The sequence below is a fragment of the Haemaphysalis longicornis genome, unplaced genomic scaffold, assembly GCF_048455015.1.
Source record: "Haemaphysalis longicornis isolate Haplotype H1 unplaced genomic scaffold, Haemaphysalis longicornis Haplotype H1 scaffold_12, whole genome shotgun sequence".
Classification (NCBI taxonomy): domain Eukaryota; kingdom Metazoa; phylum Arthropoda; class Arachnida; order Ixodida; family Ixodidae; genus Haemaphysalis; species Haemaphysalis longicornis.
In genome coordinates this window covers 107,903,960-107,922,860 of record NW_027526225.1, presented here as the reverse complement: position 1 = coordinate 107,922,860, position 18,901 = coordinate 107,903,960, and the positions used below count along the sequence as shown (strand labels likewise).

At 48.4% G+C, this 18,901-nt stretch overlaps 2 protein-coding genes across 2 annotated transcripts; one reads left to right on the top strand and one right to left on the bottom strand.

Moving 5' to 3' along the window:
• Positions 1 to 8,318: 8,318 nt before the first annotated feature.
• Positions 8,319 to 9,340, bottom strand: LOC144162114 (uncharacterized). Its single transcript, XM_077692605.1, has 2 exons — positions 9,285 to 9,340; positions 8,319 to 8,856 (listed from the first exon to the last, which is right to left on the bottom strand). Exons 1-2 carry the CDS (start codon positions 9,313 to 9,315, stop codon positions 8,507 to 8,509), a joined length of 381 nt encoding a protein of 126 aa, XP_077548731.1. The 5' UTR covers positions 9,316 to 9,340; the 3' UTR covers positions 8,319 to 8,506.
• Positions 9,341 to 10,028: 688 nt separating this feature from the next.
• LOC144161768 (uncharacterized) lies at positions 10,029 to 17,316 on the top strand. Its single transcript, XM_077692368.1, has 6 exons — positions 10,029 to 10,094; positions 11,142 to 11,375; positions 13,918 to 14,028; positions 14,573 to 14,625; positions 16,268 to 16,486; positions 17,298 to 17,316. The coding sequence occupies exons 1-6, from the start codon at positions 10,029 to 10,031 to the stop codon at positions 17,314 to 17,316; spliced, it is 702 nt and encodes a 233-aa protein (XP_077548494.1).
• The last annotated feature ends 1,585 nt before the right edge of the window (positions 17,317 to 18,901 follow it).

Here is an 18,901-nt window from a genome sequence, read left to right as displayed (position 1 = left end):
CCGGCTTGTCGAGTCGCCATATATGTTGACTCATTGCGCCTGTCTAAGGTAGTGCATGCTTCAAAGGGTAACCACATGCAGGACGGCGACAAGCGACGGGAAAATCGTAACTCAATGGGCACAGCAAACGGATACTGTGGGCGACAGCGAGGAGCGAAAACATTCGTACACAGGCCGCCGGGGCGGTCGCAATCGCTCGCTTTTTGCCGGCCAGAAGCAGCCACAAGCGAGCGGCAGCGGCGAGCGACAATGACGGAGGACATTGGCGGGAGTGTAGTAATGTTTTTCGCTTGCCGCTGTCGTCCCAACCCGAGAACGCTCCGAGAGCTGCCTGCAGGGTTGGTGATGAAACATGGCCTCTATCGATGTCAGGGGAGCCGAAATTAAGCCAAGCGGGTTGACACTTTGGTTAGAGATTTGTTTGCTTCTTGTTGCCGCTAGAGAACTGTACTCGTTGTCCAAACAAAACGATGATATCTGAAACGTTCGATGGTCTTGGTGTGAGCACGGCACACCATGCTGCACAATTTGCTGCCACAAGCTTTCCTGCAAAACGAGCGTGCGGCGTGCCTTTGCAGGGACACTGCAGAGCAGCGTCCCCCCAAACCTGTTACCACAAATCACCATACTACCTCTCAAAGGATGCTATCACCACAACCACCATACTAGCTTTGACAGGATGCTACCTGTCAAAGCCGTGCGCTGAGCATAGATGGAAAGAAAAAAAAAAGAACACGCTTCCCGTCTCGGGAATCGAACCTGGGTCCCTCGCGTTACGAAATCGGGGTCTATCTCATAGAATTTTTTAGGTGCGGAGTACCTTAGGACCGCATAATGTCCGTCCGCGTCCGTGCGCATAGCATTTACAATCGCAAGAAATCACACAGGCACCGGCAGGATTCGAGCCTGTCTCTGGCAGACCAGACAGAGCTAGTGTTAGTCGTCTTACCCATTGGGCTACGACCGTTTTTTTATTGAATATTGAACAAACAGTCACGTCAGTGTCTACGATGCTGGTTTAAAACACATCATTGTCGGTTTAAAACCCGCTCACCGAATTTGGTGGGCGAAAACTATCATAAACATCGGAAGAAGACAATTCTTCCAAAATGGGTAACCACGTAAGCTCCGGGCACTGCATATTAATTACTTCCTTCAGCATACTGACATTCTGAGCAAAGTACTTGCTGACAGTCTTCGCGTCAGCATCAGACGTGAGTTAGTACCCGAGAGTCAAACGGCTTACTCCCTCGCCTGTAACGGGGCGGAGTACGTATCTCAGGACCTCCCAATGTCCGTCCGCGCCCATATCCGTGCACACACCACCATCAAGTGAAAAATCAAGCGAGATTCGATTTGAGCCGTGAGTTGCAGTTTCGTTTAAAGAATAATCAAGGCGCAACTCACGGCTTAAATCGAATCACGGTCGGGGCGCAACTTGGATGTCATTTCGAGTCCCCGTACTTCGCACCCTCGTCATCATGCGCGAAGTGGAGATGCTGCCATTTCTTTTTTTCTCATTTCAAACGCCATCCATGAAGCCTCTTTAATGGCAGTGACTTTTACTTTTTGCTTAAATATTTCCCACTCTGCCAGCGTAGGCAGATCACAGGGGTTTCTTGCACTGTGCATGGTTTTTCGCATACGAGTGAAAAAAAGGCTCAAAAGGCTCATGGGATAGTAAGGTATTATTAAATTTCCATAATTGCGACTGCAGGCGACGATTCTATGTTTTCCACATGGTATTTATTGCACTACAGGTAAACGTAGTAAATGATATTTACAACACACATTTACAACTCTGTACACATACAAATCAGTTTAATACAAGATGGAAAACGAAACTAAAGACAGCGAACAATTATGTACATTTGGTTTAAAACGGGTGCAGCATTGAACTACTAATAAGCAGGGGATACCCGTCAGGGCGAGAATCGTTAAGGTCGTACACATGTTTAAGATTAACGATCATTTGACAGAAGTGTGATCTGGAAGAAACCATAGGCTCAGCGTGTATCTCTGGCATTCGCGTTTTCCATAAACTATTCATAGCGATTAGAAAAAAAAACAATAACATGACATATCACCGTCTGCGGGTGATACGAGATACTTACACTATGTGGAGTCAATTAAAAAAAAATTCTTCTTAAGCTTTTTATGGACGACACTCCAAAAGAGTATGGCATCCTTACAATTTATGAAGCAGTGCTCAATTGTTTCCGGTACATCGCACAGGATACAACTTACGGAAGACAAAAATGATCCCGTTGTACAGCCACGTATTGACAGGCAAAGTTTCGGTGTGAAGTTTGAAGAAGGGCGTTTTTGTTGAGGGAGAAAGCGGCATTTTACGGACACGTATGCAAATCTTGTACTTCAAGTTAGAATAAACAGTTCTATGCAGTGGTACCGAAAAAAAGCATGGAAATTACGTAATTGTAGAGATTAACACGAGACACAGTGAACATATAATCTGGGGAAAAACGAACCAGCAGAAACCGCATTGAAGTGTGCACTTCACACATACATCCCCACAAACAAGGTCTGGTTGAGAACACTGATGAGACAACAAGATTAGGCAAAACCTCAGTGAGGTTAACTTGCAAAAAAGCGCGAATAACAGCGTGGGTTGAGTCCCGAAAAAAGAAGAACCATGCAACTATTTGCCGCACAAATAGATGAATTGTCACGCCTACTTTGCTCTATAGTAGAGGATTACGCAAATGTTGCGAAAACCCGATCGAACCGCTGTATGTGACTCCGTGCGGGATGAAGAATTTGCATTACATAGACCAATTTCAACAGCGAAGCTTTCGAGCGAATCATTTGTGTATGGTGTCCGCAGTTAAAAATACCAAGAAAATGACGAGCGCTCGTAAACGCGTGCACCTCGAGCGCACGTTCGCTAGGCCAAGCATACCCACTCAGGAAGATTGACCAACATTGGCCCCAATAAAACTCCAGCGTTCGCCGTATCGTGACAACACTTGCTCGGAACGAGAAAGACGGTTTAAGTACACGATTGCAACCTATTTGCTTATCCTTCACCGTTATACCAACAAAGATGGAGTAAAGGTCGCAGCGGCAGCGAAGAAGAAGCAAATCGGCTGATCGTGGATCGCAAACCGTCGTGTCGGTCGTTGAGGTTGCGTAAAGCTTCGCTACCTTCAAGTCTTACGCGCTAGTGTAAGTTTGCAGCGTTTTTTCATGCCAAGAACATGTTACATGCCTGGACCGTTCCAAAAATCGACAGGTTATGCGGAACAAAAGCTTGTGAATAACTACAAAGGACCTGCGTGCACCCCCGCCCATAACGGGCGCTGTATCGGTAGGTAGCGGTACGCCGAGATGTTTAGGTGGTACACACGACCATTGGATGCCGGCATAGTCGGTCGGTGTTTGTGCCTATGAGCCAAACCAAAGGCATGAGCCTAAAGGAATGGACTGGGGTATTATTGAACCCATCTGGAGGTTCCCCTGCATTCCAAGCAGTCCAGGGGGTGGCGGAACGCACCATTTTAACACTTTCGCATTTCCAATCCACAGTTTTGAAAATTCTGTGACGCGGGCACATTGCCCCCTCAAAGCCTCCGATTCCTGGCAAACCCCTCTAGTGGACATGTTCCACAACGAAAGGTACGACAACGACAGCAACAATTTTAGTTCTTCTTCTCGCAAGGTGTTATTAATCATCGTGCCTGAATTTGGCTACATTTTACATGCATAGTAAAGAAAGAATAAGTGCTGGATAGCACAATGGTAACACATCTCGCTGCTCCTGTGGAGCAGTGGGTTAAAATCCCATCGGATCACGCGTGATTATTATTTATTGACTTTTTACAGCGGTGCTCAATTTCTAGACCGGGTGGCAACAATTGGAACAACAATGACGATGACGGTTTTTCCCACAACTGCATCCTTAATACTAAGAAAGTTTCAGAATCTAGATGCTACCCGTCCAAATGCACTCTTATCAAACGAAGAGCACAGGCATGTAAAGTTCGGGTGGAATGCTCGCCGTTTTGTTCCGCGGCAATGCGAAGTAATCTTCACTGATGGGCGCTGCCGGATCCCGAGGCTGAATTTATATATCTTCAGATTACAGCTTTCCGTGATTGAACTATCGGTACAGTGTCAGGTCCCGTAAGCAATCAAACATATTTTTTTTCTCCACTGCTGCCGCTTCTCGTCAGCTTGGCAGGCACTTTTGAAGGAGCCGGTTGAGCGTACGGGGACGACCGTTTCCACCCCAATTGCCTTTTAGGACAACAAATTTGAGATACGGAAAAAGGGGATATTTGTAATTGTAGTCAAGCTTATCTTTCTGCTTCAGGCCGCTTACATTACCGAGGAATCTATAATTATTGGGTTATTCGGATTTTTGTTATATACTGATATTTCATTTCACTCCCCTTTTATTTCCTAAAAAAATGATTAGTTAGAGTCCAATCGGGGTACAGTAAGTGATTTAGTCCTGGCAAATTCCCTCTTGGGGGTACGAGCCCCCCCCCAAAAAAAATCAGGGAAGCTTCCCTTCACGTGCTAGACTTGAATGGCGGAGCTTTTGTAGGTGAGCAATGCCGGACACATAGTTAAGTTTCAGTATCAGTGTTTATTTGCATAGTTGCGGTGCTAGTAATTGTCGCCGTATGCATCGAAGAGGTCATCGTCGTCTTTGCGGCGAGTGGTGGATGCAAGGTCCTCCTCAGCATTGTAGTCTTCCACCAGCTCTTCGTCATCGACTAGAGGCAGCGGTGGCGGGATCTGCAAGTCGTTTGGGGAAGGAGTGGTACAGTCGTACCCATAATTATCCACAATGGCTTCTAGAGAATGCGGCGGCCGCCAGTGACCTCTCGCAAGCAGGGTCTCTTTAAAGGGACACTGAAGTGATATGTAAACATTGCGGGATTACTAGCGCAAATTGTAGTCCGGAGTCCCCAGGCCATGTTTCGACCACTCTGGGCGCGTTTACGCGATTTTATTTAGTAGAAAAATTAATTCGAAAATGCTGTCCTCCTCTCTTTACGCTCGCCCATTTTCTGTGGCGTTTTCGTGTGACGTCAGGAGGGGCCGAGCTCGCAATTGGCTGCGCTACTGCACGGCTCCCCGGCAGTCGGCCCAGCGTTTCATCCGCCGGCCGCCGACGGGTCGTCCCAATTCGTTCGCTCAGTTGAAACGAAGCCAGGACACGTTTTTGAATGGAAGAATGTGCCTTTCTTTACTTGGTTAGTTTGTACACTGTACCTAGCTCCAAGTCAAGGTCGCTTCACACAAGCGCTGCACAACGACGCTTCGCTGACTGGTACGCCAGTAGGAAAATATAAGGCCTCTTGAAGGCGGGAGAAGAGTCAGCGAAGTCAATATAGGTACTAAGGAAATAAAATCAACTGATATTTTACCGTACAGCGTAAAACTAGGGTGCGGGAAGCACTTTTTTGCGCTGGGCGAACAAGCACAGCGGCGAGCAGCACGACTACGCATCTGCGAACGCTTTTCCGTCTAAGAAATGCAATTGCTAGCTGTAAGATATTGTGAAAACTTGGGGGATGCTTACTGCACGAGCGCAAAACAACAAATAGTCACCTAAGCAGCTTGGAATGCTAAAACTAAATAAAAGTGTAAACTGGTTATACATTATATACCTTATATTTCCAGTGCCTGGAGCGCTCGCCTGTGGCCGAGTGTTTTGGAGCGCTAGGAATGACATCGCAAGTGTTTTGCAAGTCACAAGTTCGAATCCCCGCGGGTACGTGCTTTTTTTTTTATAAGCTAAATTTTTGTTTTCCGCCGATGTTTTCTATACTGAGTTCACCTTTTTTGGGGGGCCGCAACGTTCATTGCTCCACGAACTAGTTCACAGAACGAGCGCAGGCTGGCGCTGGCGCGCTAGCGAGTTCTCGTTGGCGTTCTGTATTCTTTCCTCCATGTGTTGCCATAACCACCGACTGCTTGCGGGCAGAGGGCACAGGCCAGAATCAAAAGACCCTTGGCCTGGTGCGAACACGCTTTTTACGATACAGGCATGAGTGAGGCAAGCTCCAAATATGGGGCAAAAGCGCATGGCATTTGAGCGTCTGCGGGGACGCGGAGGGCGTTCATGCACTGCGTAGGCCTCGGCTAGTAAATGCTACGATTCCAAGCCGTCCTGGGAGGCTTATCTTACGAATTTTACAGCCGAAAACATGGCAGAAGCGCGGTACGGTGATTACTGAGATATTGAGAATGCCCATCCAACAACGCCATCGGTTGTGTTTTACAGAACCGAAACCGAAACCGAAACTTGTTCACTTGCCAACCTTGGGAATCCTCCAATCACGGTGCCCCCTCCTCCCAACGTCACAGCCTTAGTTGGTGCGGCCGCCGAAAACCGCGCATGGAAGTTTTTCTTTTTTCGCGCTTTGTAAAATAATTACTGATTTGTCAACCGGATAAACGATGAAAAGTGTGCTAATTTGAGCCAGTCTACGCAGTGCAAGCAAAAACGGGAGCTTGACAAATTCACTTCAGTGTCCCTTGAAGACGCTGCCTCACTCGAGGGCTGTTCTACGCTGCCGAGCACATGCGCACTTCCACATGAACGCGAACGAGGGGCGTGCGCTATAACGTGTCTTTCTTAACGTTCATCTTAAGCGCAGAAAAAAACAGGGACACAGTAGACGAGGACAAGCGCTACTTCCAACTGAACTTTATTGAAACAAGCGGAAATATATAGCAGCGAAAATAAAAGAGATACAGAAAAGGTTATGATTACACAGATTAAAATAACGGAATCGCTTGCCGCTGTCCCACACGTTGTCTTACTTGTTTCGGGCAAGTGTTGCCACAATTACCGCGAGCAGTGGAGTATTTTTTCTTTGGCCAATTTTGTCCAATCTTACTGAGTGAGTATGCGCTCCAGGAGTTTCTTGCAACGCGGGGATTACAGCCAGAAGCAACACATTCACTGTTTCTGAGAGCATCATCATTGAGGGCATAATCATCACCACCATGCCTCGTAGCATCGTCATCTGTAGTGGTACAACATGGCGTCTGTGCCCTCATAGAACGGTTGGCTTTGTGGCGCTTTGCGATGCCGTAATCCGATGTCTGGCGCAGCGTAATCCTTGCAGGCTCAGTTTAGATGGCCTCCCCGAAGTCTTCGAGCCCTTTAGGCATGGGAACGGCGGTGGCTGTGGCCGGCTACGTCGTACTGTTTGTCTGCCCGTCGAGCTGCTGGCCAGGTAAGTTGTCTACCCTTTCTATCGCAGTCACTCAACTCGAACGTCTATTGCCCTAACACTGGTCATATCTGCCTGCCCTCTGCTCCAACTTTACTCCGGGTTGTATTTTTTTTAGAGGGGAAGCCCCTTAGGGTCTGGAGCTGTTGGCGTCTTTTGCCGTTGTCGTCGTCGTCTTAATCTTCGTTCGTCAATGTACGGTACTAAAACTCCGGGGAACTCATATGCGCTTGGAGCTAGAACGTAACGCGTGCTAAAAAAAACACCGGGACACTCGTTTGTGCTTCGAGTGGGAGCGCTTCGTAACGCGTACAAAAAACCACAGGGACACTCGCTTGCACCTAGCGCTAGAGAGCATCGTGCTTCAAAGACAACAGACCCTTACAGCAAAGCTGCATGCCTGTAGCCCCCAACACTGTCATCTGCGTTGGCAAAAACGCCAAGGCGCCAAGAATACACTTATACACTGCAAGCTTCGCCCGTCACCAGGTTTCACGTTAGTGGAGATGTCCCGGGATTTTCAGTTTGCCGTTTTCCCACGTGCGGGACAGCAGACCAACCGCCTGCCAGGTTAACTTTCCCCCCCCTCCCTCCCTCCCTCCCTCCCTCCCTCCCTTCCTTCCTTCCTTCCTTCCTTCCTTATCCCCCCTCTCTCTCTCAGGCCGGTTACGGTGTGCTTCGCCGTTTAGTAACTCAATTACGGTGGGCCCGCCTAATACTTGCGCTGTTTGTGCAGATCTATTTCTCATAGCGTCAGCTGTAGGTGCAACGACCCGGTTGACGTCCCCACCACAAATCACAAACTCTGTACCAGCTTCTTCGTCTTCTAATCATGAAGTAGCATGCTCCGTAACATCTGACGTCTTCGTTGCACCTTTCCTGCTCGCAGCTTTATCAGTTTATCAGAGGAGGTGGAGGAGGTATGAATGCTATCTGCAGAGAGGAGGGGATCTTCAGCTCCGGCCGGCGCTCAAAGGCTGCACGTACGTCGAAGAGAATTGGGGGGGGGGGGGGGGTTGCTTCGCGCCCGCACTTTAGTCCCCTCATAAGTTGGGAGAAGGGAAATATTGGCCGCGAGGGCCACCACTGGAGAGGCCGGCGCTGCGATCGTTTTGACGTCACTCATGGGATCACCGTTCCTTCCTTGCTCCGGCTCGCTGGCCTTGCTGCGTAGTTTGCGTGACGCACCGCGAACACGTTTGTGGTCGCGCTTTCTACGTGTGTTTTCGTGTCAATTTTCGGCGTTTTGAGTTCGTTCTCAGTGTGTGAAGCGTAATTTCATAACCTGGTTACTTTGTGAACGTATCAACAGTGGTGGGTTGGCCGCAAACGTAAGCATGGTAGCGTATTGTTCGGTGCCGCAGTGCCGGACGTATGCGGCCGAACCCTGCTTTGCACGTACAGGACGCTGCAGCCACGTCTCTTCCTTCAATGGTGACCTGAAGTTCGTGGGGATCCTTGTTGAGGCCGGAACTTTGCAGGACTAGTGCAGCCAGCGTAACGTCTTTCGCTCCCCGTTCCTTCACGCTACACACAACAACGTGCTTCGCCTCGAAGACAGCTTCGCCTTCTGTGAGCAGTCGCGAGGTCTCGAACTGCTTATCGATGAATTTCAGCACGCTGGAGAAAGGCAGGCTCACTGTAGACGGACAAAAAAAAAGCACACGTTCCAATTGTAATTTTCCACGGCGAGGTCTTAACGAGAAGTAAACGTCATGTCTACATTCGCCCCGTAAGCACTGAAAACACGTTCTTACGTTGCCAACAAGGTGTCGCAAACCGTGCGGCAGTGATCGTTAATCAGATCAGAGCGTAACTAAAATGAACAGTGGAAAGGAAATAGGCACTGGTAAATCCGAATTGCAGATCCTACGAGCACTTTTAAGCACGTGTGGCGAAGCAATTCGCTCACAGCTGCCGCGTTCATTGCCAGCGCCGTACGCGCGGCGAGATTACTACTCAGCGGCATGTTTCCGCCGCTGTTGCAAGGCGTGTTGTTTTCATTGCATACAGTACAGTCTGATACATGTCACGTCGCAAGTGTTTCATCATGAATTTACGGCGTACCTTTCTCGACGTCCGTTGTGTCGTCCTCCATGGCGTCTTCAGTGGTAGCGGCTACCTAGGCGGGGTTGTGCCGCCGCCGGCACGTGACTCGTTTGGTCGCCCGAAGTGTCGCCGGGAACAAGCCAGTCGTTAATTACTTGCCCGTCAGTACGTTGAAATCAAAACCACAGAAGGCGGGTGGGTACGCGGCGGCCACAAGAAGAACACACTTTTTCGTGCGGTCGCCTATGCACGGAAAAACGTGGTCAAGCAGACGACGCAACGACCCGGCATCCCATGACTGACGTCACTCGTAGGTGGCGCCACGGTATGTCCTCGAGGCCAATAGTATCCATAATACGATATTCACCTTCCTGTACCTCGACCAGACGAGGACGTCAGCAGCATTTACCGCTGATGCGGAAGGTCATCAGCTGACGCTGACACCTCATTTCACGTTAGCAACATCGCTGTTAATTTTATCCTGAAACCTAATGCATGCCTGGCCTCGCATACAAATTTGCGCTACGCACGGTACGAAGTGCACGTCGTCATCATTTTGGCATTACAGTTTCGCTCGTTCAGTAATGTGTTTCGCAGTTGTGTTTTACCGTAGAGTGTGACGTGTGCCCCCCTCCAAGCAGATGTTCGCCTGCGCGAAGCCAGGTACGGCACGATGACCACCATCATCATTGGGCCTCCTCGATTATCACTCCCGGATCGTCCCCGGACTTCCCGAGACGCGATCCAACGCTCGATGTTCCCATGTATTCCTACGGGACTTTGGGTCCGAACGCAGTCCTCGGACTGTCCTCGGACTGTCCAGGAGTGGTAACTCGATGATGTCCATTATTCGAGCGAAAGCTCTGCTACGATCCACCCGCGTCGCAAGTGACCTTTAGCCGCCGGCACGCATGCTTGCCCGTTCGGAGCTTGGCCGCTGTGGTACCAAGTGACTAGGCGAGGGGGAAACAGCTGCTTCGCCTGCGCTTGATCGCTCAGCGCCGGCTGGGCCGTCTGTGCGCGCGCTTCTGCGGAAGCAAACTTCGTGACTAGGCGAGGTTTTAACGGCTGCTTTGCTGGCGCTTGGACCCTCAATCTGGCCATCGACGGCACGTCGGCTGGGACATATGCGCGCCCAATCATAAAGTAGGACAGGACGCTAGGCTGCGAAATGTGAAGCAAAAGCAAACTTTCGCAAAAATTATGTGCCTAGTCTGCTTTCGCTAATGATAACTAAGATTAGGTTACGAAGTCTCAAACCTGAGTCATTATCACCACCACCACCACCACCACCACCATCATCATCACGAAGAGCCCCGAGAATATATTCGTTCAAAGGATTTTCCGGGCCCTTGGCCCCAATGCATATTTGGAGTTTGAATTCTGTAAGATTGAAATGAGAAGGGACGTTATTTGGTGGAGAGGTTCTGTCCCTTCAACATAGTCCCTTCAACATGGCAGTAGTAGAGGCAGGGTAGAGGGAGAGGTCCCTTCAACATGGCAGTAGTAGAGGGGTAAGGTAAGTTGTACACATTGGTTGTGGTAAATACAAAAGAAACTCCCCCGCAGATAGTAAAGATGCACGACCCTACACAAAAAATGTCTAAGAAACAACACTTATATCGATTATCTTGCTTGGTTAAGTCACGGTGCAAAATTTACGTACAGCACCATTTTTTCCCGTTAGCTTTCTCACTTTGCTTCTCGACTGCTTTCTACATTTTGCGGAGTTCCCAAACTAACGAATTGACTCGCGGGTGCTGACTTCGGTAAATCGACTTCCAACACTTCCATCTTGCCAACTGACGGACACGTGTGCATTACGAAACTATGCGCAGCTGGTTCTAAATTGGTGCACGGCGTCAAAATAATCAGCGTGCTGCACTTGCCCTTTCATTTTCCCGTCCCCGCGCAGTTCCCAGTGGCGGCGGGAGCAAGGTTCTCCTGAGGGACGTGCAGGTTCTCACGCTGAGAGCGGGACAGTACACGACGGGCCGAAGGGCCAACCCCGTGCCTCAGCTCAAGTGCGTAGGCGGCAGCGCCGGTTGCCGCGACTCTCCGGAGGTCGTGCAGTGCTACAACAGGGGCAGCGACGGCAGGGACGCCCAGGTTGATTGATTGAGTGATTGATTGAATAATTGATTGATTATTTGATTGATTCATAGGTAGATAGATATATAGATATAGATTAGATACAGACAGACGGACAGATAGATCATCATCAGCAGCAGCAGCATCAGCAGCCTATCTACGCCCACTGCAGGGAAATGCCTCTCCAATTAATCTCCAATTACCCCGGTCCTGCGCTAACTGCAACCAATTTATCCCCGCAAACTTCTTGATTTCATCTGTCCATCTTACTTTCTGCCGCCCCCTGCCACGCTTGCCTTCTCTAGGGATCCACTCTGTTACCCTTAATGACCAACATTTATCTTGCCTTAGGATTACATGCCCTGCCCACGTCCATTTCTTCTTCTTAATTTCTACTAATATGTCCTTAACACGCGTTTGTTCCCTGACCCACTCCGCTCTCTTCCTGTCCCTTAATGTTACACCTATCATCTTCCGTTCCAATGCGCGCTAAGTCGTCCTCAATTTAAGTTGAACCCTCTTAGTGAGCCTCCAAGTTTCTGCCCGTGCAGCTATCATACACTTTCTTCTTCAGGGACAACGGTAGGCTGCCATTCATTATCTGAGAATGACTTCCGAATGCACTCCACCCCATTCTTATCCTTCGAATCATCTCTGCCTCATGGTTGATATCCGGGGTCACCACTTGGCCTAAGTAGATATATTCGCTTACCACTTCCACGACCTCGCCACCTATCTCAAACCGCTGTGCTGTCCCGATCATTACTTTACTTTTCTGCATATTAATTTTCAGGCCCACGGTTCTGCTCTGTTTGTCGAGTGCGGTAAGCATGCTTTGCAATTCGTCCCTCGAGTTAATTAAAAAGGCAACGTCATCAGAAAATCTGAGGTTACTGAGGTATTCTCCATTAACCATTACTCTCACCTGTTCCCAATCCAATGTTCTATATACTTCTTGTAAACATGCTGTGAATAACTTCGAAGAGATTGTCTCTTCTAGCTGTGGACCCATTGTAGATATCCTCTAGTACTCTTACATAATGCTCGTCTATACCCTGGTTCCGTAATGCCCGAATGACTGCTGAGGTTTCGACCGAGTCAAATGCTTTCTCATAGCCTATGAAAGCTAAATATAGGGGTTCAGCATACTCTTCCCACTTCTCTATGACCTGATTGATCGCGTGAATATGGTCTATTGTTGAATACCCTTTACGAAACCCTGCCTGCTCTTTAGGTTGACTGAAATCTAAGGTGGCGGAAATTCTGTTAGCGATTACCTTGGTAAGTGCCTTGTTGACGGCTGACAGTAAGCTGATCGGCCTGTAATTTTTCAAGTCCTTCATGTCACCTTTCTTATGGATTAGTATGATCTTCGCGTTCTTTCAAGATTCCGGTACACTTGCGGTCATTGGCATTGTGTATACAGGTTTGCCAGTTTTACTAGTACAATGTGCCCCCCATCCTTCAAGAGGTCTGCTGTTATCTGATCTTCACCAGATGCTTTGCCCCCTTTCATTTCTTTCAAAGCCTTCCTTACTTCTTCTGTCATTACTGGTGGGATGTCTATCTCCTCTGAACTGCTTTCTCTTTCGGCATTATCCTGGATGTCCCGGCTACTGTACAGATCTCTCTAGAACTCCTCGGCTACTTTGACTATTTTATACCTATTTGTGGTGACATTACCTTGCTTGTCTTTAAATGCATACGTCTGATTTCTCCCCGCACCTAGACGCCTCTTCACTGCTTTCAGGCTGTCTCTGTTCTTTGCAGCATGTTCGATCCTCTCCATATTATACTTCCGTATGTCAGCTGTCTTACGCTTATTGATTAACTTTGAAAGCTCCGCTAGTTCAATTCTGTCAGCTGGGGTGGGGGACGTCATGCTTTGCCGTTTCCTAATTAGGCCATTCGTCTCTTGGGAAAGTTTGCCAGTATCCTGTCTAGCCATCGTGCCCCCGATTGACTGATTGACTGATTGAATTATTGATTGAATGATTGATCGCATTAGTAAAATGGTACAGGTCATGCCCTTCCTAACTGCGCAAAGTGTCTTGAGACCGAATTGCCTTTTGAAAGGAAACATTAGAGGAGTGCTGGCTGGTATTTGAGGCACAAGTTTGCCTAAAACTACTGAAAACAAAATCGCTCATATTTCCGGCGGGCGTCACATAATCCCATTAATCCCATTAAGCCTATTAATCCGAAACCTTACAGTGTTGTCATGAAAAGTTATTTTATGGTGATGAAAACTACACAATAAAAACAGTTATTATTCTTGAAATGTACCTGTACAGTGTCTCAGAGGATAAGGTATGGTTACCCGAGGAGCGTTTACCTAATAAACGAAATAAACAGAACATCATAAGAGAGGCGTAAATTTTTGCGTTGAAGAGAATTTCAGTGAGCCCGATGCAAGAACAGGTCAAGATTCGTTTCCCTTTGTTATACCTTGTGTTTGTTTAGCAACACGTGCGTCCAGGCCCATTTTATCGAATATTTTACAACTATACACGCCGTTGAGACTATGTGATTTTTTTTATTTTTTCTTTCTGCATTACAGTGGGAATGCAAAGCGGAGATGAAAAAGAGCCAAAAGTTTGGATTCATTCAAGTGATCTGCGAAGGCTACGATTTTCCCGACGATCCGTACGTCCTAGTGGGATCGTGCGGGGTAAGTTTTTCGGAAGGGAGTTTTTTTTTAATTTAAAACAAATTTCAAATAGATCAGAGCCAAAGCATCTGCTGTAGAAGTTTGCTGATACCATGTCGAGTCATCGCTTATGGGGAGGACGTGCATCGCTTGTGGGGAGGCCGCGCTCCTCATGTCAGCTTTCCCTTGCAGTCCGGCTGTAACATTTGGAGAGGCATTGGCGTTCCTGACGTCGTTCGTAGGGTGCGCATTGCCGCTGTGTCCGTGAAAAAGGAGAAATCGCGTTTAAATTTGCAGGCAAGGTCGTAAAGTTAGTACGAGCGCTCTGATACTAAATGATGCTCTAGTGATACGATACAGTGAAGCGAAGTTTTAGCTGCATTGCACCGGCAGCTGTGGGTAACCTTAGAAGCTTCAAACCCCGATGATAGCCCTTCCGAAACAATAAGACAAGTAGGCATTGTCCCAGCGGGTTAAAATTATGGCCGAAGTTTGGTTTTCTCGGATAATTCAATTACGAGCAGTCATGAACGTGTTTCCTCTTGTTTTATTCCGAAAAAAACAGTTGGAGTATAGTTTGGAGAAGACCGATGACGTTGCTGGAGAATCACATCGCCGGTAAGTTTGTTTTCTGCGCGTGCGTGTGTGCGGGCGTGCGTGTGTGTTGCTAATCTCGCTAAAGCTCGTCCCTTAGCGAGATTGATAAGTAAATAATACGTGCCAGGATTTTTAAATTACGCTTTTATACCTGACCCGACTTCTTTGTTAGGGTTTTCTCGAATAATTTTCACAACGAAGTCTTAATAATAACTAAAAATGTACGCTCGTCTTTTCCCTAGTTATATTGGGGTTCGAGCGAGTGCAGTTTTACAACCACGGCAGCTAAACTCTTAGAATAATTTCCATTTTATAGTAATAAATGCAAGTATGTGTTGCCGTTAAAGGCTTAACATAATGCGGCAGTTTTCATGTAGTTATAAAATACCATGCTGGGAATAACTAAAATGATTCAGAAAGGTTACGTAACGCAGGTACCAAGTTGCGGAGCGAATATATGTTATTCCAACGATCCCAGTAAGCACAGGGGATCGCCCGGCTAAGAGCAGATCTCTGGAAGCAGCTCTGTAGGGCAACCAATATGCAAACTTTCTTGATTCCAGACAGCACCTTCTAGTCTTTCAGCACAGTCCAGCCCGCTTATAACGAACACGTCGGGAAATGGAAAGAAGTTCGCTATAATATACGCTTTTCGCTATATCGAAACGTAAAATATAAGAATGCGAATTGCAACTGGAAACGAAGTTTTTTCATTATAGCCGGGATATCATTAAAACCAAGTTCGCCATAAGTGGGCTATACTGTCATCATCATCATCACGAGCCTGTCACGCCCACTGGAGGGCAAAGGAATCTCCCATCTCCAATTACCCTGGTCCTGTGCTATCTGCGACCAATTTATCCCCTCAAACGTCTGCCCATCTAACTTTCTGCCGCCCCCTGCCACGCTTGCCTTCTCTAGGGATCCACTATGTTACTCATAATGACCAACGGCTATTTCACCTTCGCGTTACATGTCCTGCCCACGCCCATTACTTCTCCTTAATTTCTACTAATATGTCCTTAACACGCTTTTGTTTCCTGATCCACTCCGCTTTCTTCTTGTTCCTTAATGTTACACCTGTCATCCTCCGTTCCATTTCTCGCTGAATCGTCCTGAATTTAAGTTGAACCCTTTTATTGATCCTCCAAGTTTGGTAAGACGCAGCTTTCATACACTGTCCTATTCAGGAACAATGGTAGGGTGCCATTCATTATACGACAGAGTCGGCCGAATGCACTCCACCCCATTCTTATCTTTCTAATTATCTCTGACTTATGGTTGGGATCCGAGGTCACTACTTGGCCTAAGTAGATATATTCGCTTACCCCTTCCACTGCTTCGCCACCTATCGCAAACCCCTGTGCTCTCCCGAGGCTATTACTTTAGTTTTCTGCCGAGTAATTTTGAGGCCCACGGTTCTACTTTGCTTGTCCATGGGGGTAATTATACTTTGCAGTTCGTCCCCCGGGTCACTTAGCGAGGCAACGTCATCAGCAAATGTGAGGTTTGTGAGGTATTCTGTATTAACCCTTACGCCCACCCGTTACAAATCCAATGTTCTGAATAGATCTTACTATAGTCAAAACATGAACTCCTACAGCTTAAATGATTAAACTACGATTCCGAAACTATGCAGATTGGCTGCTTCGTTCTTTTCCAGTGTGCAGCGTGCGCAGCACCACCACCACTCGCCACATGAGCGCAGGCGGGGCTTCCTGAGGTCCATAGTCTCCACCTTTGCCAGCGTCGTGGCCGTGATCGGCTTCGTCATATTCGTCTGCTGTTTGTGCTGCCTAGCCCTAGCGACAAGCTCGGACCCTTCTCGGCACTACAACCGCTGCCCTACCGAAGATCCGTGCTGCACGACCGGCCCGACCCGGTACGTTGGCCCCAGTCGCCACGTCGGTGGTGGTTGGGCCGGATGGGGGGCTCCGTCGGCACCCCTCTTCGGCCAATACGCATATGACGGTAAGCATGGTGCACGTTTAACTGAATTCTGCCGTATAACCCTTGCACCTCTGCGCTCTAGCGAATTGATGTTTTCTTTTATAACAGCTTGCTATTCAGAGTTTTTTGTGCGTTGAGCTCTACGTCAAGGCCTGGTTACCTCAAATACAGCCTGTCCATGCGTTATCTTTGGTTGCATATCGCGGTATTAAAATTCAGGGAAAGAGACAGAGAGAGAGAGAGAGGGAATGAGCGCTTAATCGAGCAAACGGTGGTCCTTGAGCCATCACTCGGTGGGGTGGGTTCGCCTCAGTCCAGGTACCCTTGGGGCTTGACTGCAGCCCTAGCAAGGGTGATAGGAAAGATCTGGTCAACGTGGCAGGAGCTGGTCAGCAGGCCCTCCCACTGCTCGGGGGAAGGGTTGGGTTTGGATTGTGGGCAAGCGATGGGGTTTTTGAGAGGCCCACACCGTGTGGTAGGTAGTATTAAGAGAGGGGCAGAAGATACGGTGAGGTGGTATTGGTCAGGGGAAACAGAGTGGAGGATTGGTGCGTTGTAACAGATGTTTGTAATCGACGCCAGACGGTTGCTTCCTTCTTGGTTAGTTGAGGGCGAGGTTGAGGCAAGGTAAGGCGAAGGTTGCGATAATGGTGGATGATGTCGTGGTAGCGTGATGGAAGAGCGGGAGGTGGAGGAGGCTGGGTCGGGGGTTGTGACCCCGAGGGAAATGCCCGGTGTGGAAGGGCGCGGGCAGCGGCGTGAGCCGTATCATTTGCCTCGAGGGACGAGTATCCAGTAGTCCAGACGATGGAGAGGTCGGGGAGGGGGCTGATTGATGCGGGTATACGTAATGCTGGAAGTGAGATGTGTGCACATTGAATGCTACGACAGGCTTGCTGGGAATCTGTGGTAATTGTAAGGCATTCCGAGCCACTGGTAGGGGCGATGGCTATGGCAATTTCTTCGGCAGTGGTGGTTGATGTGGAGAGAGTTGTGAGGGATGTGAGAAGTGTGCCTTCTGAGTTGACAACCGCCAGAGCACGAGCGTGGCGTGAGGGGTGGCGTGCGGCGTCGGTATAGCGATTATCGGGGGGAAAATGGAATTGGGGTCGGATATGTTTAACCCGAGAGAGTAATCTACCTTGGTTGAATACTGGGTGCATATTGTTAGCAATTTTGGGTACAGTAATGTGGGACTGGATTGAAGACGGAATGCGTTGAAGGTTTTGTGAATTAGGTGGGGTCGCGTAACCGAGCGAGGACCTGAAGGACATGTCGGCCGGTAGTGGTACGGAAAAGTCTGGTGAGTCGACTGTTGCAATGAGCTTCCAGGAGTTCTTCGAGGGTGATGTGAATTCTGAATGGAACAAAACGAGGAGTGGATTTTTCAGCTTTCAGGCCAACTCCTATGTTGTAAGGGTTTGGAATTAGTCTGTTCACTTCAGAGACATAAAAAGGAATTTGGCCACCTTCGCCCTAGTAACGCGATCACTGGGCAAACAGCGAAGCTGGCAGCCCCAGCTGGAAAACTTTCTGTGGCAATTTAGCGAAAGCTATGGGTCTAGGGGGAAGGGAAGCGAACTGCTCTGTGTTACTGCGCCAAAGTAGTTCCCAATAAACAGTTTCGGTTTCAGTTTGGGCGTGACAGATACGCATTTGATACAGCTCATTTCTTCGCATGAGCTCCGTGGCTGAGTGCGCCAAACCACGATCACCGAGTATGCAGGCGCGTATTGGGGTCTCCTTCCCCACGCTTTAATTGTTTGTAAACACAGTCAACGCTTTGACCGGAGAACTCAGATCGACCGGTACTATACCGGCCAACTCTATATCGTTCAGAAGAGAAGTGAATTTTGTCAGCGCTGCAGTTTTGACGGCATGCACTGATTTGTAAATTCTTCTGGAGCTCAAAACAGGGCAGCACCACCGGCATATATAGTGCTTCTACATAGCGCGGGCGCGGTATACGGAAAGAACAGCATTCACACATGCTTACGCACACGCTCGCTTACGCCGGCAAACTGGCTAACCGAACGGATTGCGGACACCGCGGGGAGCCCCGGTCGCATCAGTCTCACTTTGGCGTACACTTTGGAAACAACTTGTTTCGTTCGGTTTGGAGAGCGAAGCTTTTGAAATGCCTGTGCGAAGAATGAAGTGGCAAGCTGCCGAAAACAATCAAGAACGCCGTTGTTTTTTTCTTCTCGGAAAGGAACCATTGCGATGCCAGCGGGGACAGCCACAACCAAACGAATCTCGAAATCTAAAAAAAAAAAAATAATGCTCCCTGTTTTATATATCCTGGGAAGTAATTCAGTTGCATTATCAATCCAAGCCTAAAACATAA